This window comes from Rattus rattus, chromosome 5, assembly GCF_011064425.1.
Source record: "Rattus rattus isolate New Zealand chromosome 5, Rrattus_CSIRO_v1, whole genome shotgun sequence".
In the NCBI taxonomy this organism is placed as follows: domain Eukaryota; kingdom Metazoa; phylum Chordata; class Mammalia; order Rodentia; family Muridae; genus Rattus; species Rattus rattus.
This window is the reverse complement of record NC_046158.1, coordinates 6773438-6799577: the sequence shown is the minus strand read 5'-3', so window position 1 is coordinate 6799577 and position 26140 is coordinate 6773438. Positions and strand designations below refer to the sequence as shown.

At 46.3% G+C, this 26140-nt stretch overlaps 1 protein-coding gene across 1 annotated transcript; it reads left to right on the top strand.

Annotated features, from left to right (window-relative positions):
- The first annotated feature begins 1545 nt into the window (after positions 1 to 1545).
- On the top strand, positions 1546 to 26140 carry Gle1 (GLE1 RNA export mediator). Its single transcript, XM_032902914.1, has 16 exons — positions 1546 to 1726; positions 1992 to 2216; positions 3915 to 4025; positions 4454 to 4602; positions 4864 to 4924; positions 5638 to 5892; positions 8004 to 8232; positions 9648 to 9760; positions 9910 to 9979; positions 15440 to 15582; positions 15685 to 15875; positions 17042 to 17171; positions 18438 to 18542; positions 20844 to 20926; positions 24481 to 24544; positions 25179 to 26140. Exons 1-16 carry the CDS (start codon positions 1628 to 1630, stop codon positions 25245 to 25247), a joined length of 2097 nt encoding a protein of 698 aa, XP_032758805.1. The 5' UTR covers positions 1546 to 1627; the 3' UTR covers positions 25248 to 26140.

Sequence of the window (26140 nt, the reverse complement as noted above, 5' to 3'; positions counted from 1 at the left end):
TAGGTGTGGGATGTGCCTATGTCATGTGTTAAATGCTGCCTGCTTTTTGTGTGGTAAGATTTGGGGCCGTTTTTCGTCTTTTCCTGTGTTGAGGGAATGAATTGCATAGAGTACCACTTGGTGCTTTCTGAAGGTGGAGGAGGGCATCAGAGTCCCTACTGAAGTTGTGGATGGTTGGGAACCACCACGAGTGCTGGGAACTCATGTTCTCAGAGCAGCATGTGCTCCACTGCTGACCCAACTCATCTCTCCAGCCTCAAGACCCTGGGTTTGATCTGCAGTATTCATCCACCATTGCCAACCAAAACCCACCAATGAGTACAAAACAAAGCTTGCTCTTCAGAGGGGTCGCCTCCTAGCTGGCATCGGCTGAGCTCTGGCCTTGATTCTTCTCTTGCTTTCCTGTTCCTGTGAAAAAACATCATGACCAAGGCAATTTAAAAAGAAACGAATTTAATCTAGGGGGTTAGAGTTCATAATTGTCAACCTCACAGCACAGAGCTCATGTCTGGATTCACACTGGGAGGCACTGAAGGAGCACCAGGAATCACGAGTCCTTTGAAACCCCCCCTCCTGCACCGATGAACACCTCCATTAGTGAAGACACAATTCTTTTCAAGCAGGTTCAACACCTGGGAACCTTATAGTTAAATACTCGAACCTATGGGGGCCATTCTCATTCAAATAACTATGGCATCTCAGTCATTCTAACCCGATTCCAAAATTCCAGAGATTGGGGCTGGAGAGAGTCCAGTGACTAAACACTGGTTGTGTGAGATGGAGCACCCACCTAGAAGGCCAAGGAAAGAACCTTGAAGTTATCAAGGTGGGCTAGAGAAATGCAGTTAAAAGAGCTCACAACACCAGTAACTCAATTCAGTTCCTTTGACATTCAATTCCTATGGCCTTAGAAGGCACGCACCACAATCACGTGCACCTTTACATGTTGAAAACAAATATACCTTTTTCTTAGAGACAGGGTCCTACTATATAGCTCTGGGTGGCCTGAAACTACTGTAGATCAGGCTGGACTTCAACTCAGATCCCCTGCCCCTTGCCTCTTCTGTACTGAGATTGAAGGCATGCACCATAATAAGCCCTGGCTCCTAAACAATTTCTCAATAAAAACACTTGTCAAACTTAGACCACCACATGCATGTGTGCTTATGTAATTCCTCTTTCATTTGCCACACTAGTGTAATCACCTCAGCACCACAGACTGAGCTGTATAACTGTTTTGATGGAAGTAACTTGGAGTTCATTCCTGGGAATTTTTTTTTCTAGCCAGGCCTTTCCCTGACTGTCCTGGAACTCAGTCTGTAGATGAGGCAGTCCTCAAACTCAAGACATCTGCTCCCAAGTGCTGGGATTAAATTGTGACTGAGAGAAATTACATTAAGATTCACCCATATGCGGTCCCTAGGAGCTTGGCCTCAATCCCGCATTCTTGCTCTGGCCAGGAGGAGGCGCTCGCGAGTGGGCGGGGCGCTGCTGACGGGCGGTGTCTGCGACCGTTACGGACGAGGCTGCGCCGGATGTGGGGCGGACACCCCGGAAGCGGAAGGCGGCGCCTCCTCGGCGGCGGATTCGAGGGTTTGTTGTCAGTAGTATCAGCTGGTGGCCTGCCATGCCGTCTGACGGTCGCTGCTGGGAAACACTGAGGGCGCTCCGCAACTCCAGCAAAGGCCGCCTGCGCTACGACCGCGAGTGGTTACTGCGCTACGAGGTGAGCGGCGGCCCGCGTTTAACAGGCTCCCTAGAGACCGCGGTGGAGGACCGGACGTGGTGACGGGCCGCTTCCTCTTTCTTTCTTCCTTTCTTCCTTTTTCTTCCTTTCTTCCTTCTTTCTTTCCTTTCCTTTCCTTCCTTCTTTCTTTCTTCCTTTGTGCATTAACTTATTTGCTTGGATCCTCAGCTGTTGAGCATTACTTGTAATAATGTCTTAGACTTACCAGTGGATACACAAATAGGTTTACTTTTCTTCTCTTTAGGATGTTTTGGAAGAATGTATGTCTCTTCCCAAACTATCTTCTTACTCTGGATGGGTGGTGGATCACATCCTACCCAACACCTCACACCACACGCAAGAGAATGCTCCTTCCTCTGATAATTCACCATCCTCTGGATCTGCTTCAGGCCTGTACCAATCCACACTTAAGTCTCCTGTCAGAAGTAGCCCACAATCTCCTTCACCCTCAACACCAAGTGGAACCCAGGTAAGGTTTAACTTGCTTAAGACAAAAGATCTGTCTGCTGCAAAGTTGAAATGTTTAGTCACTTGACAGTGACTTGGGGAAACAATTGTTTCCCATTCCAGATGACTGTAGGGAAGGCATTTACTGTGTCACCCACTGTGAGTATGTGTGTATGCACATGTGTGTGGAGGCCAGAGATCAACTTTGGGACTTGATTCTCAGAGGCCTTCATCTTGGGTTGTGAGGCAGTGTCCCTCATTGGCCTGGGGCTCATCAATTAGGATTAACTGGCCAGCAATCCCAGAAATCCTCCTGCCTCCTCTTCTCCAGTCCATGCCACCATGCCATTTTTCAATGGATTGTGGGCATCAAACCTTAGGCCTTCCTGCCTGTACATTGCCCATTAAGCTATCTCCCCAACAACAAGAAGAAACCCCAGTTTATTAAAGAGAATCTGTGTAGCACCAGGTGTGGCAGTGCACACCTCTAATTGCCACACTTGTAAGGCAGAGCCAAGTGTGTCCCTGTGAATTCAAGGCCAGCCTGGTCTATAGAGCAACTTCTAGGCTAGCCAGGGCTACATAATAAGACTGTCTTAAAAAAAAAAAAAAAAAAAAAAAGTGTTGTGCTTTGTGGCCTTGGGGGAAGATCAAATGTAAATCAGTTAGGGCCAGGAATGGTGAGGAGGAGGCCAAAGTGGATGTCATAATAAATGCACTGTTCCCCGTTCGCTGCTCTCATTGGCAGCACAAACCTGGGAGAGCAGGGCCTAAAGACAAGGTAGACTAAAGTCTCATACAAGAGTTAGCTTTATTCAGAGCGTCAGATAATTTATGCGCTGAGGGAAAAGTCACCTTTTTCCTACAGTATTTAGTCACAAGGACAAACCCGGGTGACAAGAGATGTTTTTCCATAGACGAATGTAATGAATAACCTAAATTAAACACACCCCTGTCTGCTACATGTAGGAGGGGAACAGAAACATATTCCGAGAACACTTCTGTGTTTGAAGAAACCGAGGTCATAAGGCTCTTGTTTTCTTGGAGTTTTCTCACAAGTACTTAGAATTCTCGCACAACTCCATTCTTAGACTGTATTCTGACATTAAACTAAATTATCTTCATCATTGGTGGCTTATAAATTTAATATTGGTTCCTAAGTTGGGTGTGTTAAGAGTTTGGATCTTGGGCTGGAGAGATGGCCCAGTGGTTAAGAGCACTGACTGCTCTTCCAGGGGTCCTGAGTTCAATTCCCAGCAACCACATGGTGGCTCACAACCATCTGTAATGAGATCTGGTGCCCTCTTCTGGTGTGTCTGAAGACAGCTAGAGTGTACTTATATATAATAAATAAATCTTTAAAAAAAAAAACCCAAAAGCGTTTGGACCTCAGGTGTCACTCAAAGGATTCTGTGTTGAACTTTGCCCCTCATGTAACATTCTTCTCCAAAAGATGAAGCTTTTGGAGAAGTGGATCATTATCTTCAGAGAGATACACTGATGGATCGGAATCTCATAGTTTATCAGGGATGGAAAGAAACATATAGATAGCATTAAGCTACAGGGACTAGGTCCTCATCTGCTAAATCTAATCTCGGGCCCTTTCCACTCTCCTGCTTTCCAGCCTGCCGACAGAAAGCCAACAAAGATGTGATCTTTGTAAAAGACAACGTAAATTTACCATGTTCAAAGCTTATTTATTTTTTCATCTTCTATTTAGAGCGCACATGAGTCCCCGTTCACAGAACCTATTGCACTTCAGTCCTCCCGAGCGATCAAAGTGGAAGGTTGTATCCGAATGTATGAATTGGCGCACAGAATGAGAGGAACAGTAAGTGAGACCATGAATCAAGGAAGGCTTGACTCTAAAGAGCCAGCTTTCTGTAGATTCTCTGTGGGAGGATGCTCACCGAATGCTAATCAGGATTTGCCACCCATGGACAGCTCACTGTGGGAGTTAGTGGGACAGTGCACTCTAAGGGAAATCTGGTTCCATTTTCTGGCAGGTAGAAGTTTAAGGTCAACCTTAGGTACAGAACAAGTTTGAGACCAGCAGGGGATACATGAAATCCTGTCTCAAAAAAAAAAACAAAGACATAAAATTGGTTCAAGGACAAGTGCAGGTCATAGAGCTTGATGAGCAAGCAGGTGCTTCCATGCACTGGAGTCTTCTGTGCTCTTAAGGACTGAGGGTGGAGGTCCAGGAGCAGAGGAGCCAGGGGCTGTGGCCTTGCAGAAACAGGTACTGTCCCTTTCCAGGAGGGCCTGAGGCAGTGGCAGGAGGAGCAAGAGAGGAAGGTGCAAGCCCTCTCAGAGATGGCGTCCGAACAGCTGAAGAGGTTTGACGAGCTGAAGGAGCTGAAGCTGCATAAGGAGTTCCGGGACTTACAGGAAGTGATGGAGAAGAGGTGAGTCTTCCTGAGTGTGTGTGTGATGTGTGATGTGTGATGTGTGTGTGTGTGTGTGTGTGTGTGTGTGTGCGCGCTCAGCTCGATGCTTTCCCAGAGAAATCTGAGGTGAAAGAGTCGACAGTACTTAAATACCAAAGTAAAATAGGCAAAGAGGCTTCCAGCCTGGAGAAGTGTCCAGCCTTGGAGGAGGCCTAATGTGACAGCGAGGGAGGCGGGAAAGGTCTCAGGAAACAGCCCTGATCCTGCCTTGTTTATCAGTACCAGAGAAGCCCTGGGCCATCAGGAGAAGCTGAAAGCTGAGCATCGCCACAGAGCCAAGGTCAGTGCCTGGGACACTCAGTGTGATTGTGTTGGTGACTGTCTCTGCCTCCTGAGGGTTCATCAGTCCATCAGCAGAGTCCTTCAGGAGACCCTGGCCCATGACTGTGCTCCTGGGTAGTGGCTCTTGTAGTTACTCCTTCATCAGGGTGGCCAAGCACCCGAGAGGACGGGAACAGGGATTGTCTCACCTCCTGGTTTTACGGGGCTCAGAAAGCCTCTGCTCTCAGAGCTTAGCCTGTAGGGTAGTACCATCCACATTCAAGCAGGTCCTCCCCCTTTGTTGATGCTACCTAAAAATGTCCTCAGAAAGGGCTGGAGAGATGGCTCAGCGGTTAAGAGCACTGACTGCTCTTCCAGAGGTCCTGAGTTCAATTCCCAGCAACCACATGGTGGCTCACAACCATCTGTAATGGGATGCTCTCTTCTGAAGTGTCTGAAGAGAACTACAGTGTACTAATATATAAATAAAAAATAAATAAATCTTAAAAATGTCCTCAGAGAGCTGGAGAGGTGTGATTTGCTACTCTCATAGGTTCTTTTCCAGCCAATAAAGCTGAAAGCTGCAATTCACATATATTGACCCTGGGGAGTTTATTTCCTGAGCTCACCTGTGAAAAGATGTAGCTCGGTTAGGATTTGAGCAGTGTGGAAAGGGAAACCCCACCCCCACCCCCACCCCCACCCCCAGTGATTCAGTGGCCCTTTTAGTAGATTCTCAACCTAAAGCTTCGAGAGGCAGAGCAGCAGCGTGTGAAGCAGGCAGAGCAGGAGCAGCTGCGGAAGGAGGAAGGCCAGGTCCGTCTGCGCAGCCTGTACACCCTGCAAGAGGAGGTCCTGCAGCTCAACCAGCAGCTGGATGCTTCCAGTCAGCACAGAGACCTGCTGAGTGTGGACCTGGCTGCCTTCCAGACGCGGGGCAACCAGCTGTGTGGCCTCATCTCTGGCATCATCCGCACCACCCTGGAGGTAACGGATTACAGAATGACTGTTAAGGTTAAGGCCTTACACTCTGAGGTGTTCTGCTGCGTTGTTCTGGCACACAGGACTTGGGGTGCAGAGGCAGGCAGATCTCTGAGTTTGAGGCCAGGTTGGTCTACAGAGCAAGTTCCAGGCCAGCCAGGGCTACACAGAGAGACCCTGTTGCTAAGAACAAACAAAGAAGATGAAAATACCTAAGTAATGTCTAATGGCTGGAGAAAACAGCAGTCGGGCTGGAGAGATGGCTCAGTGGTTAAGAGCACTGACTGCTCTTCCCGAGGTCCTGAGTTCAATTCCCAGCAACCACATGGTGGCTCCCAACCATCTGTAAAGAGATCCGATGCCCTCTTCTGGTGTGTCTGAAGACAGCTACAGTGTACTTATATATAATAAATGAATAAATCTTTGAAAAAGAAAAAAGAAAAGAAAACAGCAGTCGTCACTTGATCAGCTGGGTAAGAGCCGAAACCGTTGCTCATTGGTGAAGCGTTTGCCGAGCTCACACAGCTTCCGGGTAATAGCAAATATATAAATACATTAAAATAAATATTAAATTTATTTTATCTTCATATCGTCATTTTATTCTATATTTTATATTTAACTGTAAATCCAGATTCAGAAGAGTATTAAGTAGACTGGAAAAATGAAGTATTTGACAGTGAGCACAAGATAAACTGATATATAAAGGAAAGTGTCCATTTATCTGAGCACATGAAAAATTTGAAGAAATTACAAATTAGGAAATACTGGCCACTATTTTTTATATTGGTCACACTAAAATTTGATGTTCTTGATTCAAAAAGTACTCCTGCTGTTTGTGCAGAAGGATAAACTACTGTCGCTCTCTCTTTCCTCCTACAAGAAAACATGAGCGAAGCCCTGGACAGGTGGCTCTAACAGCCGAAGCAGGACTTGCTGACAGGATGGCCAGCACTTAGGGGCCTTGCACCTAGGCCTGCTGAACCCGAGCTCCCACCCTCACAAGGTGGCAGGAAGGAGCTAACTTACAGGAGCTGACATTTCAAAGCTGTGCCTACGAACACACACTCACCCACACACATGCATACACACACACACACACACACACACACACACACACACACACACACACACACTAACCACACCCTTTTACCAAAAAACCTGAAATACAACTTTCAAATACTTATGAATGATTTATACTAATAGAAGCTTTAAAATGACAACTTTCTTTAAAAAAAAAAAAAAAAAAAAAGGATTTCTTTCTTTATTATATATAAGTACACACCAGAAGAGGGCATCAGCTCTCATTACAGATGGTTGTGAGCCATTATCTGAGATTCGAACTCAGGCCCTCTGCAAAATCAGCACATGCTTCTCACTGCTGAGCCATTTCTCTAGCCCACTGTTGGGTTTTTTGTTTGTTTTTTGATTTGTATTTTTGTTGTTGTTTTGTTATAGGATCTTACTGTGTAGCTCAACATGACTTGGGACTTAAGGCGTTGTTCCAAGGATTGCTAGCTGCTATTACTGGTATATGACACAGTATATTTGTCACAGGTTTTTTAAAAAAGACTGCTCTGAGCAGTGTTGCTGAAGAAACGTCCTGGGTGGCTGCTGTGGGGGTGGTGACTGTGCTAAACCTTCTGATGTTATGTTGTATGTGTGCATGTTTAGAAATCAGAGAATTTTGTAGGGTCAGTGCTCTCCTCTCTCTATGGGGGGGGTTCCAGGTATCAAATTCAGGGTGTCATAATGTCATAAGGGTTGTGAAGTCTGTCTGTCTCTCTCTGTCTCTCTCTCTCTCTCTCTCTCTCTCTCTCTCTCTCTCTCTCTCTCTCTCTCTCAACCGAGACTCACTAGCCCTGGCTGGTCTCGGAATTGCAGCAATCTTCCTGCCTCTGCCTCTCAGGGGCTAGGATTGCGGCATGAGCCACTGCTCACTCCCAGCTCTTTAACAGTGACTCCTTCAGAGAACAGGAAATTAGTAGGTGCCAACGTTTGACCCTGTGTACTCACTGACTCAGCTGGCCCACTTTAGAAATGGACTGTGTGTGGTATGACTTAGCCCCACAGGATCTATCTAGGAAGTCAGTGGTAACTATTGTCTCTCACTCTGACAGAGTGGCTATCCCACAGCAGAGAACCAAGCTGAGGCTGAGCGAGTCCTGCAGGAAATGCGGGACCTCCTCTCAAATTTGGAGCAGGAGATCACCAGAGCCTCTGAAATGAAGAAGAAGGATGAAGAAGAGGCCCGGGTCAAGCTGCAGGAGTCACAGGTGCAGCAGGGGCCAGGGGCTCCCACCAAGACCTCTGCACCCAGCCCAAGCCCAGTAGGGACACAGAGTGAAGGTGGGTTGTGGTGTGGATGCAGTCCTTAACTGGGCTAGGTGTTAGGATATTAAAAAAAAAAAAAAAAAAAAAAAGCAAAAGCAAATGTGACAAACGTGAAGGTGTCACACTACAGGACCACCCAGTTCATCAGAACTCTTGCCTAATGTGTTACATACAGTTTTGGTTGATCTGGAGCCAATTCTAGATTCTGCCATGTTCCCCAGGACTCAGAAAGCCTGTCTACATCTAGTGAGAGTGGTGTTATAAATATCACTACTGCTGAGCATTTGTTTGTTTGGTTCGGGTTTTTGGGACAGGGTATTTTTGGTGTGTAGCCCTGACTATCCTGGAACTTACTTTGTGACTAGGCTGGCCTTGAACTCACAGAGATCCCCTGCTTGTGACCCCTGAGTGCAAGGATTAAAGGTATACACCGCCATATTTTATTTTGAAAGAATTGCTTAAGATTTACTCGTTTTTGTCTTATGTGCATGAGTGTTTGCCTGCGTGTATCTATGTGTACTACATGTGTGCCCGGTACTCACAGAGGCCAGAAGAGAGCACTGAAGGTACAGGGAGTTTTGAGCCACCTTGTGGCTGCTGGGATCCAGTAGCTACGCTCTTTCTTCAATAAGAATAGCAACTGTTCTTTAAAAAGAGTTTCAGAGGATTGTATGTAATGTGTGAATCTGCTGAACTTCAATCTCTCCAACCCCACTTCTATGTACTTTAAATAATAGTGCAGCTACCCCTGTTTAATATGTTCGAGGATCTGTAGTGACAGTTTTGGAGTTTTGGTTTCTTTAAAACACAAAAATAGGTTTTTGTTCTAATCCCAGGTGTGGAATATAGGACTGCTTCATATCGTCCACAGCAGCTGACTATGATTTTGCCAGCTACAGATAGTTTCTGTGACTGTGTAATGTCTGGGGTTCTGGGGACTTTTTTCTAAGGGTTCATAACTGCTAGGGCCCTGAGGTGGGGAGGTTCTGGTTGTTGTTGGCTATGGTTTGTTAAGTAGTTGTGTCCCAAATTAGATCTCTTGCTGGTGAAGATCAAACTTGCCCCAAAGAACTCAACACTCCTTATCAGCACGAAGTAGTCTAATGATAACATCCCCTCTTTCTGGCCCCTGACTTTATTCAGGGATCTCTTTCCTTTCCACTCTATCCTTTTTTTATCCTATCTATTGTTAGGGGTTGGAAGAATGGAAGAAAGAACCACCCCCACACCCCCAATGTAGCAAAAGTCTGGCCACAGAAATGGACAGAGCAGTGTGTCTTTCTGTGCCTGTTTCTTGTTAAGTGGAAAGAGTGTTAGTGTCTGCTCTGTAGGGTGGCCGTGACACCGAAGCAGCCGGTGCATAGTGTAGTCCTAGTTCAGACACCATGTTGCATAAGCTCCCTGCCACTAAGGCCTGTCTTTGTTCTCAGACCTGCAGGTGAAGGTACAGGATAGTACGATGCAGTGGTACCAGCAACTTCAGGATGCTTCTGCCAAATGCGTGTTGGCCTTTGAGGACCTGACCAGCAGCAAGGACAGTCAGGTACAGGAGAAATCGGGTGGCCAAAATTTTGGTGGTGTGCCCGGCAGCCTGATGTTCTAACAATGTACTTGGTCTGTCATATTCCCTCATTCTAAGCAAGTGCTCAGCTCTGCACAAGCCCACTTAACAAGTAGCCATTCTCTTGGTAGATCAAAAAGATAAAGATGGACCTGCAGAAGGCAGCCACCATCCCAGTGAGCCAGATCTCCACCATCGCAGGTGGGTCAGATGGGTGAGAATATTGTCCTTCACTTGGTTGTCTTAGTTTTGCAACCTTCGATAGCTGTGAAGTTCTTACAGTGTTTGTTCAGGGCTGGAGAATGTGACTTAGTGGTGTGGCAATTGACAAGTATGTGCAAGGGCCCGGGTTCCATCTCCACTAACACACACACACACACACACACACACACACACACACACACATTTCAAATGTATGTTACATTCCTACTGTTTTGTTTTTCTTCTTTAAACAGAGCTGGGTCTAGTAGTACAGGCCCTTAATCCCAGCTGGTTGAGGGAAGGCAGAGGCTGTGGTGTCACACGTTCAAGTACAGCCTGTGTGAAGTGCAACTCAGTGAGACACTATCTTAAAAGGAGAAGGCCAGAAGCCCCTGGGCTGGAGCTATTGAACACTCAGGTGCATGCTAGGCCTAGCTAACTGAATCCTCAGTACCACAGAAAAGGAAAAAGGGTTTAAAAGATTTATTTATTTATTATATATGAATACATTGTCGCTGTCGGCAGACACACCAGAAGAGGGCATCGGATCCATTACAGATGGTTGTGAGGGACCATGTGGTTGCTGGGAATTGAACTCAGAAGAGCAGTCAATGCTCTTAACCTCTGAGCCATCTCTCCAGCCCGAGCTCAAATAATTTTATTGAGCAGCTGTAGGTTGGGGTGCTGCGGGAGGTGCTGAGGAAGTACTGAGGGGACAAAGAAACCACATGCAAAGGCCATTGACCAATTTTTTTTTTTTTTTTTTTTTGGCTTTAGAGGTTGAAGATTTGGCCTAGTGTCTTCTACCACCCAACTACTAATTCTGATCTGTGTGTTATTGAGGTAGTAGACCACTGTAGCTCAGGCTTTCCTTGAATTCATCTTAGCCTTCTGGGTGTTCTTTTTTTTTTTTTTTTCCCTCGAGCTAGGGACCGAACCGGGCCTTGGGCTTGCTAGGCAAGCGCTCTACCACTGAGCTAAATCCCCAACCCCCTTCTGGGTGTTCTTGAGTTCAGACATGTGCCATCACACTGGGCTTCTGTGAAGTCTGTGTGTGACTGAGTGTGAGTGCAGGTGCCTGGGGAGGCCAGAAGAGGGCGCTGATCCCATGGAGTCTATGAGCTGCCTCATGTGGGTGCTGGGAATGAGCTCTGGCCCTCATGCTCTTAACCACTGAGCCATCTTTCAGCCTTGATTCATTTTTTCATAAGTTAGGGATTAATAGTAAATTATTTATTTTATTTTTTTTTAAAGATTTATTTATTACATATAAGTACACTGTAGCTGTCTTCAGACACCAGACGAGGGCATCGGATCCCATTACAGATGGCTGTGAGCCACCATGTGGTTGCTGGGATTTGAACTTAGGACCTCTGGAAGAGCAGTCAGTGCTCTTAGCCACTGAGCCACCTCTCAGGATAGTAAATTATTTATAATGATTTAAATAATCACTGGGTGGTTGTTTTGGAGTAGGGTCTTACTACATCGCCTTATATGTTCTGGATCTTACTCTGTAGATCATCTAGGATTAAAGGTGTGCATCACCATGCCTGGTTTTGTTTATTTGTGTTTTTGAGGTGGTGCTGGCTTTGTATTGACGTGCTAGGCAAACACTTTACCAGTAAGCACACCTGGCCCCCAGCCCCTCAGTGGCTTTTAAGTTCTCATGAAGAGAACTTGGGAAGGAAACTGGTGAACACCCACCTAGGAAGTCACTTATATCTTTGCTTTTTTCCTGCTTTGTCCTGTTTTAGCTTCTCCAAACTCCAAGATTGACTCTCTCTTAGCAGAAATGTAGAGAATAAAGCCAGACAAAGAAAGACCTTTAGAGCCGGGGCTCAGTTTCACACAGCCATAGATGAGGAGGCCTCTAGATTCAGACTGTACCAACAAGAAACAGGAGAACAGCTGGAGAGCCCTCTCGCTCACTGTGCCCCAGTGCCCTCTCGCTCACTGTGCCCCAGTGCCCTCTCAACTTGTTGCCAAAAAAGGCACAGGAATGTTGGAGATTGTGCCCTCGAGGCAGTTTATCCAAGTTCCCTTCCTACCCTTTGTTGCCTGAAATTCTTTGTGGAACAGGGCAGAGTATAAATAAACACATAGCATGCTGGGTTTTTGTTGTTGTTGTTGTTGTTGTTGGTTTTTTGTTTTTTTTTGTTTTTTTTTCTTTTCTTTTCTTTTTTTCGGAGCTGGGGACTGAACCCAGGGCCTTGTGCTTGCTAGGCAAGCGCTCTACCACTGAGCCAAATCCCCAACCCTGCATGCTGGTGGTTTAATGTGCTGTTTGTCAGTGACAGCAGAGGGGTTGACTGCTGTCTCCTGCTTATCCTCATACCTTCCCCTTGTCACCACAGTCTTAGTTCAGCCGCAACCAGGAAACAGAAGCAGCATGAGCTCCTCCTCAGGCTGTGTTTTCTAATTAGTATGTTTTAGAGACTGAGGTGACCTTCCTGCCCTAGTCGGCTCTTGTAAAAATCTGCCTTTTTTCTCATTCTGTCACTTGTAGACTCTGTTCATTTTTGTCCCCTTCTTGAGCTTGGTTCCTTTTGCAGTTCCTTTCCCTCAGCCTTTTAATGTACTTGAGTTGCTCATGTCCTAGCCTTGACTCCCCTGGTCTTCTGATCAGTCTCTAATCCAGCCAGTGTTTGCATTTGGCCTGTGGACTACAAGCTTCTCTGAGACACCTCCTGACTGCTGCACGACACTCCTCCTTTGTGAGTTCTTCAGTCTCCTGGCTCTGCCTCGATTGTAGTGCTTCTTAGGGTCCTGCTGTCACCCCACAGTTCTGTTTATCCCTTGTAATCCCCCTGGTGTCAAATGTTACTTTTCTACCAGTGACTCCTAACTCATCCCTGGTTGGTCCCTTTTTCCCAAGCTTCAGAGTCTCCAGCAGTCATATTAGGAACCTCTCTGCTTGGATGTGTTTCCCTCCCTCCTGACCAGTTTATCTTCTCTGTGCCTCTTTTCCTTCTCTTTCCTTTGAGTAGCCAGTAGTCTGATAGACCTCAGACATTTTACCTGGGAACTAGAAACAGTCAGCTTGTCCATGCCTGTTCTGCTGGGAGCCTGCTGAGATCCAGCATGCTCTAGAATTGGTGCTCAATAAGAGAGAAAGAACTTTGACTCTCTCACTGAGGGTGGCTGATAACAGTGTAGGGAAGATCTCTAAGTGGACATGGGCTAGGGTATAGTAGCCGCATCTGACATGGGATGGGTAGACGGGGCAGGTTGTGAGATCCAGACTTGTTATGGCCCTGGGAAGCTTGGTAGCTGTAGTAGCAGGGGTGCACTGGGGAGACGTGTATAGAAGTGGGCACATTTAACATCCAAGTGAGTGCTTGTATTCTGGAATTACTCTGCCTGTCGTTTCTGTGACGTCTTCTTAATTCGGTTTGGTTTCCTCCTATACCTCTGTTTTAAGGGCTGTTTTTGAGTCATTAGTAAAAGTATCATTCTGAAGGCCTTAGGAACTTCGTAAAGTATTCTTCAGTTGGAGTGCTGGTTAATTAAACCTTTGGTTATAGGTACTAGAGTAATGAAAACAAATTCAGATCTGCTTAAGCACAGGGAAAAGCAGTGTTTGTCCTGCCAGTAGTTCACAGCACTGTATCACAGAGCCAATGACAGTGACAGGAAGGAGAAACTGTAGTTACTGTCCCTATTGGAGCTGTTTATCTCCAGCCTCATTTCACAGGTCAAAGGCCCAGAAGGCAGTGTTGCAGGAACAGCCACTTCAGAGACCCCATCATCTACCCGTGGCTGCTGAGGGGTTTGGAGCCCAGGGCTTCTTTGCTCTGCATACACATTAGTTCATGTGGTGTCAGCCCTGCTGACTGGTGAGCTGTAAGGTTTATAGGGCTGTTTTTGCCTGCAGTGTTAGAGGCTTTGGTTTATGCTGTTGGCCCTGTTGCCTTTGGCACATCATGGTTGGGAACACTGGGCAGGAGCATGGACCTGGAAGCTGGGACGTGAAAACAAATGGGCACAGGTCCTTTAGCCTCTTCCTCCAAGGGTCTGTCCCTACTCCTCTGAAGACCTCATTCTAGGTCCCACCTCATAGACATTACCTTCCACTAGAGCCAAGCTGAAGGTCTAGCCTGTACCTCATGGAGCTTTGGTGATAATTAAATTGTCCACCAGTTAATGAGCAATTAAAATCCAAACCATAGCAGGAGTTTACTTCTGGGTCTTTAAGGGTGAAGGAACGCCCGTCCCAGAGAAAGAAGGACATCAGCCAGAGCAGAAAGACCCTTAACTGTCTCACGTGCTCACCAGAGCATGCGTGTGTGCAGACCAGAGCTTGACTGTAGCTTCCTCTATAGTACTCTGCTTGCTTGCTTGCTTGCTTCCTTGCTTGCTTGCTTCCTTGCTTGCTTGCTTCCTTGCTTCCTTGCTTCCTTGCTTCCTTCCTTCCTTCCTTCCTTCCTTCCTTCCTTTATTTGCGTTGTGTGTGGGCGTGTTTGCCTGCATATGTCTATGTACCATGTCTGTGTCTGGTGCCCAGGAGGCTGGAACAGGGTATTGAATGCCCTGGAAATGGAGTGACGCAGTTGTGAACTGCCTTGTTGATGCTGGGAACTGAACCTGGGTCCTGTGGAAAAGCAGCCACTTTTTATAACCAGAGTCATCTCTCTAACCTACATTTATTTATCTTTAAAGATTTATTTTTAATTATGTGTAGGTATGTGGGAGTAAGTGAAATGTCCTCTAAGGCCAGAGGCATCAGCTCTTCCTGGAGCTGGAGTTATGGGTGGTTGTGAGACACCGCCATGGGTGCTGGGAATCAAATTCAGGCCCTCCACAAAAGCAGTGTGTACTTGGAATTGCTAAACCATCTCTCTAGTTCCTCCACCTTGTTCAGTGAGACAAAGCGTCTCACTGAGCCTGCAGATTAACATTTTGGCTAGACTGGCTGGTCAGTGGGTCTGCAGGATCTGCCTGTCTCCACCCTCTTAGCAGTGGGGTTACAAGCCTGTGTTGTCACACTCGAGTTTACGTGGGTGCTTGGGGTTCAAGCCCAGTTCATGCTTGTGCAGCAAGTGCTCTACCCACTGAGCCATCTCCCCCAGCCCTCTGTGTGTGTGTGTGTGTGTGTGTGTGTGTGTGTGTGTGTGTGTGTGTGTGTGTATTTATATATATGTATATATAATATTAATTTATATAATTATAATTTATACAATATATAAATATTTTATATATAATATGTTGGGGCTTAGATTCTAAACTACTATACAAATGGGTTTCTGTAGGGGCTCTGCTTTGTCACTGCATTTAGAAATAGATTGACATGCAGTTGTGTGTCTCATGTCAACTAAGTTGGTCTTAAACTCACTCCATGCCCAGGCTAGCTCTGTATTCCTGATCTTCCTGCCCCATTCCCAGTGCTGCAGTTAGAGTGGGTGTGCACTACCACCGCCAGCCGCAGCTTCGTCTCTTTATCACGTGTCCTTTCCTGCCCAGGTTCCAAGCTGAAGGAGGTTTTTGACAAGATCCACAGCCTGCTCTCTGGAAAGCCTGTCCAGTCTGGTGGACGTTCTGTGTGCGTCACTCTTAACCCACAGGGGTTGGACTTTGTCCAGTACAAACTGGCCGAGAAATTTGTGGTGAGAAACCTTGTTTCAGAGGTATGGGTAGAAGAAGCTGGTAGACAGTACTAGCCTGGCTGTGACACTAATTTGAAATTGTGCCCATCTTTGTATTCCTAGAAACAAGGGGAGGAGGAAGTGGCCTCTCACCACGAAGCGGCCTTCCCCATTGCAGTGGTGGCCTCTGGTATCTGGATGCTCCACCCCAAAGTGGGAGACCTCATTCTTGCCCACCTCCACAAGAAGTGTCCGTACTCCGTTCCTTTCTACCCAGCTTTCAAGGAAGGGATGCCTCTGGAGGATTATCAACGGTGAAGTGGTTTTCTCCTCTCACTCACTCTGGGGAAAGTGGTAGCATAAGAATCAGAATGCGTTCTCACTCTTTCCTACAGCTCCTTCTCTATACTGTTAAATGTCCTGTCAAGTGAGGTTCAGGTTAGCCTGGGCTACATAGCAAGGACTCTGTCTCACAAAAAAGGGTAAAAACATAATGTTTTTCATGCAAATTGGAGATCTTTTAGGATTTGTAGATTTAGGAATGATAGTTCTTAATCCCCATGGCTTACTGGAAAGAATGCTAGATCTGGCATCCAGGAGTCTTAGAATTTATTTATCTAATGGCTTCACAAAATAGCTTAAGCCATTTAACTCTCACTGAGAAGCTCTTAGGGTTATTTTTGCTGTGATGAAACTCCATAACCGTAAGTGACCAGGGCATGGAAGAGTTTCCTTCACTCACAATTCCATATCACAGTCCACCGTGGCAAGTAGGCAGGGCAGGAACTCAAGCTGAGCAGGAACCTGGAGGCAGAAACTGATACAGAGGCCATGGAGGAGTGCTGCTTCCTGACATACTCCTCACGACTTGCTCAGCCTGCTTTGTCACAATACCCAGGACTACTAGCACAGGGGTGGCAGCAGCCACAATGGGCTGGGCCCTTTCTCATCAGTCAGTAATTAGGAACATGCTGTGTGTGCCTGCCTATAGCTATTTTATGCAAGCATTTCTCAACTGAGGCTCCCTTCTAAGATGACTGGCTTGGTCAGGTGAATGTAAAATTATCCAGACTTAAGCAGTCTTCATTCATTCATTTGTTCGTTCGTTTGTTCATTTTATGTGTATGAGTTCTCTATCTGTATGTACCCCTGCATGCAGAAGAGGGCATCAGTCACATTATAGATAGTGTGAGCCACTATGTGGTTGCTGGCAATTGAACTCGGGATCTCTGGAAGAGCAGACAGTGCACTTAACTGCAGAGCCGTCTCTCCAGCCCCTGAAGCACTTTTGTAATTTGTATTCACTGGTGAGTTTGCTTTGCAGAGATTTGGCATGCATAGAAGTGCTTTGTACAGACATTAATAATATGTAGTAATGATACAAAGTGTGACTAGCAGTCCCTTTAGCCAGAGGAAGAAAGGGACCTCTCTGTCACCCTCATTTTGGTGGTGGTGTTCTGAATCTTATCTTCACACATAGGATGCTTGGCTACCAAGTGACGGATTCCAAGGTTGAGCAACAGGACAACTTTCTAAAACGAATGTCTGGGATGATCCGTTTGTATGCCGCCATCATCCAGCTCCAGTGGCCATATGGAAGCCGGCAGGAGGTAGGTAGAACAGGCCTGCTGGGATGAGGAATGGTTGTCTAGCACCCACAACAAGTGCAGCCTTTGTTAGTCAGCTCTCTGTTAACGGAGACAGTTTTCATGGGGGAAGCATCTACGGCTTGGTGGGCTAGCACAGTTGTGAGAGCTTTCAGATCTTACTCCCCTTGGTGCAGTTTCTTTTGGAGCCACAGTGAGGCAGAGCATCATGGCAGAAGCATGTGCAGTGTGCAAAGCTGCTTATGACAACAGGCACATGAAAGGTGCAAAAGGCTTTTCCAAAAAGGGGTTGGGGGCATCACCAGTATCCTCAGTGACCTAACTTCTTCCAGCTGGGCTCAACATCCTAAAGGTTTGAGATAGTGTCACAGACTTGAAACCAAGCCTGTAACTCAGCCTTTGAGAGCTCTTTAAGCTGTCATTTAGCAAGGCTGTGCTATGGAATAGTGGGCCAAAGAGAATGGCAGCCTCATGGCTCTGCTTAAAGAAGTAGATGTTGATTCCTGGGCTACTCTTTTGAATCAGCAAAAGTCATAAAGAACTAACTTAGAACAGATTCTGCGTGTCACGACCTTTATAAAAGTTTCAGCCAGCTGGGATGTGCAGCCTATAGCCCAACACTCAGGAAGCTGTGGCGGAAGGATTGCAAGTTCTAGATCACTCTGGATTGCACAGTGAGACCCTGTCACTGCCAACAAGTGTGCCATGGGGAGGCAGAGTGACACAGCTTTAATCCCAGCACTCAGGAAACAGGCAGTGAGTTCAAGGCCAGCCATTGCCAGTGAAACCCTGTCTCAAAACAAAAACAAAACCACAAAATCAAAATCAACGCGAATGAAGTCAGGTGAGGTGGTTTACTACCAAGGTTCCATCTTGGGAGAGTGGGCCAGGGAGGATTGCTGTCAGTCTGTTTGCGGTCAGCTTGGGCTACAAAGACAGGACTCCATCTGAAAAAAAAAAAAAAAAAACCAACAAAAAACCAGTTAATGATATTGGCTGAGGACACTGCCAGCACCACCTTCCACCCCCACCCCCACCTCCCACCCCTGCCCAGAGCAGGACATCGATACCATGACTATTTCACAGGAACCTTGTAGAGTTGCTGTGAGAGCCGGGCAGTAGATCAGAAGTTTCCTCAGCTTTTGGTCCTTGTCTTGTATGCATGGGTCAGGTGGTCTTGGGGTTCGTGTTCCGGGCTGGGTGGTTCCCTTGAAAGTTCACGCCGTGAGTAAACAAGATGGCGTCCTGACGCAGCTGCTTTGCTTCCAGGCTCATCCTCACGGCTTAAATCATGGCTGGCGCTGGTTGGCGCAGATCTTAAACATGGAGCCTCTCTCAGATGTGACAGCCACTCTCCTGTTTGACTTCTTGGAGGTAATTCCATTATTAAACGAGAGAAGGCGGTGGTTGAGGTGGTCTTGGGTCACAGGGTGCAGTGAATGGGACCCAGCCCAGCAGTGGAGCCGGGTACTGAGCAAGACTGAGCTCCTGCCACCCAGCTTCTCCTGAGCCTGGAGACGGACCTGGTGTCTGCCTTCATCTCTCACGGCCTTGACTTCTCTCTCCCTCAGGCTAGGATGTGCCCTTTTTTTCCCTCTTTGTGTTCGTCAGGTCCCTGCAGGCTTCCATCGATCCAGGTGAGGGAAGAAGGAAACTGGTTCAGCCCAATTTAGGTAACTGGTACTGGGCCAAGACTTCAGAGTCTGACATCAGCTGCTGTGGGTTTTTTTTGGTTTTTTTTTTGTTTTTTTTTTGTTTTTTTTTGGCCATATTTGAGTATAGCACAATTCTGGAAAAAAGTTTTCAGATAACAGTTACCACAGCCCTGGGAGTACAAGAAAGCTTAAGACATGTTTACATAGAAACTCTTTATAGAGTACGTGTGGCTTCATCCATAGATGGATTGTCATTGACACAGAAACAATGCTCAAGATAAGCTCTGGGGAGATATGACTGAGGCAAAGATACTCCCTGTGGGAGTCCCGAAGTCACTTAAGCTGTTGACAGTTCTCACAAGGATAAGTTTTATGGCCTAAAAGTAATGAGGTTTACAGGGAAAGGGTCCAGGATAAGTAAAACGTAAGTTCTGAAGATACAGCCTGAGCCTGGTGCATCAGACAGCCAGCACTCTAGGCAGAAGACAGGCTAAACATCTCTTTCCTTTGAATGGCGCCTGCAATTTTAACTTTCCTGGCTTCTCCTGTCCATATCTGTGTGGACAAGCACCTTTTGCCCTCTATAAGAATGTGCATTCCAGCCTAAGCAAAAAGCAGGCTGCACTTTAGGGATATAGAAGTGAGTAGTGGGGCTGGAGAGATGGCTCAGCGGTTAAGAGCACCCAACTGTTCTTCCAGAGGTCATGAGTTCAATTCCTAGCAACCACATGGTGGCTCACAACTATCTGTAATGGAATCCAATGCCCTCTTCTGGTGTGTCTGAAGACAGCAACAGTGATATATATAATAAATGAATAAATCTTTAAAAAAAAAAAAGAAGTGAGTAGTGGAGCATGGTAGACTGCGCAGGTGAATCTCCGAGACCCTGGAAACAGGAACTAGATCACCAGGCACCAGCAGTCTCCCTGGCTCATCTTTCATAAATGTTCTTGCTTTGTGAGCCACTTTCCTTGCTTTGTGTACTGTGAAGATGCTACCTGTCCCAGGCTGTCACTCTGTGTGTTTCTTACCCAGTGTGCTGGGGTCAGTATCCAATCTCATTCATGTTTTTCAGGAAGAAAATGCAAGCTTGGGTGAGGTACCTCCCTCCCTGGAAGTGTCATACATTTCTACCCTTAAGGAACCACTACTATAACTTTGGGCTGGAACTTTTATGTGGATAAGGCTGTCTGGGAACTAAGAGATCCACTTCTCTTTGCCTCCTGAGTAACAGGATCCAAGGCATGCCCCGCCACAGCCAGCTGAAAGAGCAGCTCCTGAATAAGCTTCAGGAGCTAGGCATGCTGCTCCATGGAGTAACACCAGCAAAAGGAGCCTTAGCAGGAGGGCCATAAGGCTGAGACCAGCCTGGGCTACCCAATAAGACCTTGCCACGAGTTAATGAATGGTGAGGGTTTATGCCCTGACAAATCTGAGGCCCTTCAGTCTGTAATTCTAATAGTCTAGTTACCTTATAGCTCCTGACATTATGGTACATTAGTACAGATCCTGACTCTTTGACAGTAGCATTCTAGATTCTTAACTAAGGCTCGGTGGAATGCCATCCCTCCAGAAAGACATGTTCAGTATGGTAAAAGAAGTCTTTGTTAAATCTTGACCTCTGACCTAGAAGAAAGTTAGATATTTTTTTGTTTTGGTTTTTCGAGACAGGGTTTTTCTGTAGCTCTGGTTATCCTGGAACTCACTCTGTAGATCATCTTGGTTTCGAACTCAGAGATCCACTGGCCTCTACCTCCACAGCTGGGATTAAAGGCATGCACCACTGCCCAGCTAGATTTTTCTTTCACAGATGGACTTGGGGCCTTATACATGAAGACAGTGCTCACAAGTGAATGACTTCTCTGTTCATAGAAAGTTGGGTCTTTTCCATCTATTCCCTAGTCAGCTAAGTAACACTGGCTACAATATTTCCATAGGAGGGACAGGCAAAGGAGTGATTGTCTTTCTCTCTTGAGTCGATGTTTGTTTTCTGCTCCCACAGTTCTTACTTTCCCTCTAGGTGTGTGGGAATGCCCTCATGAAGCAGTACCAGGTCCAGTTCTGGAAGATGATCCTTCTCATCAAAGAGGACTACTTCCCCAGGTATAGACTTGTTGAGCAGACCACTGGGGAGTTTGTAGGTAATGCCTAGAAGCCAGGCACCATTAATTCTAAAGTACTCGTGCAATGAGAGAGAGAGAGAGAGAGAGAGAGAGAATATGTGTGTGTGTGTGCGCGCGTGTGCACACGCAATTATTTTTTTTCTTGGCTCAGCCTTTGTTTTTGACTTTTCTCTTGTTCTTTTGTTTTGTGAGAGAGTCTTTGTAGCCCAGACTGTCCCAGGGCTCTTCTCAGCCTTCCCGTCTTGGCTCTTTTCTTGTTTTTAATTTTTATTTATTCTGCCCTCATACAATATATCCCCACTGCAACTTCCCCTTCCTTCACTCCTCTTAGTCCCCCCACCTCCCCTCTTTCCTTGGATCCAGAGAAGAGCATGCCTTCCAGGGACATCAACTGAACATGGTATAACAAGATAGAAAAAGGGGTTGGGGATTTAGCTCGGTGGTAGGGCACTTGCCTAGCAAGCACAAGGCCCTGGGTTCGGTCCCCAGCCCCGGGAAAAAAAAAAAAAAAAAAAAAGACACACACAAGATAGAAAAAAACAGGCAGAAACCTTTTTATCAAGGTTGGATGAGGCAACCCAGTAGGAAAAGAGTCCCAAGAGCAAGCAAAGGAGCCAGATGTCCTCAGTCCCTCTGTCAGGAGTCTCCAAAGCTCCCTCAGCAAGCATGGCATGTATACGCAGAGGGCCTAGTGCAGACCCATGTAGGCTCCATGATTGTGTTTGCGTTTCTGGGAGCCCCCTGAGCCCTGCTTACTTGATCACTTGGGCCGTGCTCTCTCACAGCGTCTTTGACTACTCTGAATCCTACAATTCCTCCTCCTCCTCCTCTTCTGTGGGGTTTCCTGAGCTCTGAAGGGAAAGACCTCCAACCTGGGCTCTGTCTCTGCCTAATGTTTGGCTGCAGGTCTTGCTATATTTTAACATGCTATATTTTAAAGTTATATTTGTTTGTTTGTTTATTAGGGGGCTGAGAGGGTGGGGCACGCACATACCATGGTGTGCACATAGTAACTGTGGTTTCCCTCCGTCATGTGGAATCAAACTCAGGTTATGTCAAGCTTGATGACAAGAGCCTTGACCCCTACTCAGCTATCTTACCAGACCAGTGGGCATTTTTGACTTAAGTGAAAAATGAGATAATGTTAGTGGTTGAATGTGTGTCTAGCATGAGCAAGGGCCTAGGTTTGATCCTCGTGATGGGTATGGGGATCTGTTTAAATATTGCCAGGTGGTGGTGGTGCATACCTTTAATCCCAGCATTTGGGAAGCTGGAGCCAGCCTGGTCTACAGAGCAAGTTCCAGGATGGCTGGGGCTACATAGAAACCCTGTCTGGAAAACAAAAACAAACAAGATATTTCAACTCACCCTTCCCTTTCCTGTTCTTTGTAAACATTTATTTTCAGAGAAATGGCCCAGTGGTTGGAAGCACTGGATGGCCCTCTAAGGACCGGAGTTCAATTCCCAGCACCCACATGGCAGGTTACAACTGTCTGTAACTCCAGTTCAGGGGATCCATGACAACAGATATGTGGTGCACACGTATGTGCATGCAGGCAGAATACCTATACACAGAAAATGAATTATTTTAAAAAGACTTATTTTCAATTGTGTGAGCATTTGACAATGTTCAGAAACAGACACACAAATATACACACAGTGTATGCAAGTGCCTCAGAAGCTAGAAGAGTTGAAACCCCCAGAGCTAGAGAGTTACAGGCCATTGTGAACAGCCCTTCATGGTGTGGGCCTTGAACTTGGGTCCTCTGCAAGACTAGTCAGTGCTCTTAACCACCGAGCCATCCCTCCATCTTTTTCTTGGCTTTAATGTTTGAGTAAATAGTTTTGGGTTTGGGGATGAGTTTTTTTTTTTTTTTGAGGGGGGGTTACTTTGTTTTGTGTTCTGTGAGACAGGGTCCTCTGTGCAGCCCTGCTGTTTTGCCTTTGCTTTGTAGACCAGGCTGGCCTCACACTCAGAGATGTGTCTGCATCTGCATCCCGAGTGCTGGGAGTAAGGTGTACACTACCATACCTGGATGCGTAAATTATTTTGAAATTCAAAGGAAATATTTGTTAAATATTATTTTAAATAATTGATTTTCATTTGGTGTGCACTGTTGTTTTTTTGTTTTTTGTTTTTTTTTTTATTTTTCAGAGCTGGGGACCGAACCCAGGGCCTTGTGCTTGCTAGGCAAACGCTCTACCACTGAGCTAAATCCCCAACCCCTGCACTCTTGTTTTGACTGTGTGTATATCTGTGTGAGGGTGTCAGATCTCCTGTACTAGAGTTATAGACAGTTGTGAACTACTATTGGGAATTGAACCCGGATCCTCTGGAAGAGAGAAGCCAGTGCTCTTAATCGCTAAGCCATCTCTCCATGCCCTAAGTACTGTTTCTTAAGGAAAAGTATAAATTAGGAAGATGTTGAAATAAGGAATTTGATGGTGAGTATTGGTGGTTGAGCACTTACCTAGTACATTCCAGGTTCTGGTCAAAGTAGTATGCATGTGTACACAGACACGCACACACGCTTGCTCACTCATGGTCAAAATATATTGGCTCTTTTTTTTTTTTTTGAGGAGTGGTTGAAAGAACTCACTCTGTAGGCCAGAATGTGTGTGTACACATATTCATATACACATATGCTCATGTTCATGTGTGTATATGTTGGGGCACACATGCACATGTAAGTCAGAAGTAAACATTGGGTTTTCTATCACTCTTAACCATTTTTTGGGACAATGTCTTATGAACCCAGAACTCTCTGATTTGGTCACACTGGCTGGCCACCAGCCCCAGGGATCCTTTTGTTGCTGTCTTCAAGCTGTAGGCTTCCTGGTGCATCCCCTACTTCTGGCCCTTTATGTCCATTTGGGCTAGGACTCCATGCTCCATGCTCATGCAGCGCGGTGCACTTCGACAGTCAAGCCGTTCTCTGACCCGTTTTGTTTTGTTTTGTTTTGTTTTGTTTTGTTTTGTTTTGTTTTGTTTGAGAGAGGGTCTCATTCTCTAGCCTAGGCCAAACTTGCAACATACTCTGTAGCCAAAGGTGACACTGAATTCTTGCTGCTCCTGCCTCCTATGTGCTAAAGATTACCATACAATCCCACGCCCAGGTCCAGTGTGTTTAAATGTTTTATCTAAATTCTCCATATTATCTGGGATCATGATTGCAAGTAGTCATGGACTGACCTGGCCCACTGAGATGGTGAGTTGATCAGTAAGTCAGTTGGGGGATTGGTATGCCTGCCGCACTGCCTGACTGTTCTGTGTTCTCACCTAGCCACTGTGAAGAACTCTAATAAACTCACTGGGGCTCCAGGTAGGAAGGCTTTGTCAGCACTCATCCTGCCTGCTCTGACCTCAGGCAAGAGCAGTTGTCCTCCTCCTTTGTCCCTTTGGAAGAACAGCGAGGACCACGTGAAAGAGCGGCCAACACTCTTTAGAAGTCAGTGGATCTGGTCCTTACCTGATGGAGTGTTGTGATGCATCATGGGGGACTTCTCACAAGTCTCTCTGTCTCTCCCCCATAGAATTGAAGCCATCACGAGCTCAGGACAGATGGGTTCCTTCATACGTCTGAAGCAGTTCTTGGAGGTAAGATGTTTTATTCCAGCATGTCCTAACTGTAGCCTGAGACACACTTGCGTCCTGTAGTCTCGGGCCTCCAGACCTGATAGCTGTCTCCTGTGTTCCCATACACTGACTTTTGTCTGTAATTCCTTTGTGTTTTGTCATTTCATCCCCACATACCACTCTCCACATCACCTTTCAGGAGCTGTTCTAAAGGAATAATAAGCTGTAGACAATAAGTCTCTAACAAATTTACTTTTCCTTGTCAGCCAAGGCTCTCCTGTCTGTCTCAGGTGCAGGGAACCATTGAGGGTGGCTACTAAGATATTTTAGAAGGTTGATTTTTAACAGGTCATCTAGGGCTTTGTCGTAGGGCTGTGAGGTGGTCCATTGACAGTCAGCGTCTAGGAGCCTATAAAGTGGTAGTGATGGCAGGTGAGGCCATGCTCTGGGGAAACAGGGGTGGGCAGGCCTGATAACAATCTATTTTATTTTAGAGTTCCACAGACCCATCAGTTTTTTCTTTTTGTCCCTCAGCATCTCCTTTTGTCTGTTCTTTCCTTGGTCTGGGCCTTGTTCCTCAGGATCTCCCCATTGTCAAGTGCTAGAAGCAGTTTCGTCATAAACTCATCCTGTTTTCTTTATCTTTCATGTCCAGAAATGTCTGCAACGCAGGGAGATCCCTGTCCCTAAAGGCTTTCTGACGCCCTCCTTCTGGCGCTCTTGATGTCCTCCATCATGTTGTGTGGCAGAAGGGGCAACAATAAAGCAACTGAGACAGCGGGTTTGGAAGAATCATGTCAGACTGAGAAATTCGTCAGTGTGTTTTATATATTTGTACCATGTGAATGAGGCTTTCTAGTTCACAGCCTTTTGTTAGTCTCTTGTCAGGTTTGTAGTTCTCTAGGTGTCACGGATAGATACAGAACTGGCCTTTAATTTTCACAAGTTACCGGAAGAGGTGAGAAGCACTTAGCGCTTGGCTGCACCCTTCGTCTCTAGTGTCTTTCAGGAAATTGGTGATCCTCTATGTGCTTAACTGAGTCCACCATTCTCCCTGCCACACTGCCCCACTCCTGTTCATGCACGTACTTAGAGTAAATCTCCTGAGAGTCACTTTAAAGAATCAGGTAATGTTTGCAGTCTGGGGATTAGGTACAGTACTTCACACTGTGTGGCTTGTGGAGTATATGTATGTATATTCAGAAGACATGTATGACGTTGTTATGGACTGAACCTGAGTGCATCAGGTACTGGGTATATGGATCATGACTGGGGACATGCAGCCAGAGTACTCTGTCTTCTTGATTTGGAATTTGGTTCCTGGATGGCTGAGGATGCTGTGCTAGATGAGGTACCTTTCTGTTGGCTTCCACTGGAGGCTGAAGGTGATCGGCAGTGAGTGCCCCACCCTGCCATTTAGGAGGAGCTGGCTGTCTCAGACGGAAGCTGGCATTTGCTCTATGAACACATTAACTCTGGGTTGCAGAAGCCAAGCATCAGCTCGAGTCATGCAAGCCTCGTGTGGCAGGCGTTCTCATTAGTGCTCTTGAATGACATAAGCATTTCAGTAGTGGACTAGAGTTCCCAAAGAAGTAATAAAGCTTGAATTTTTTAAAA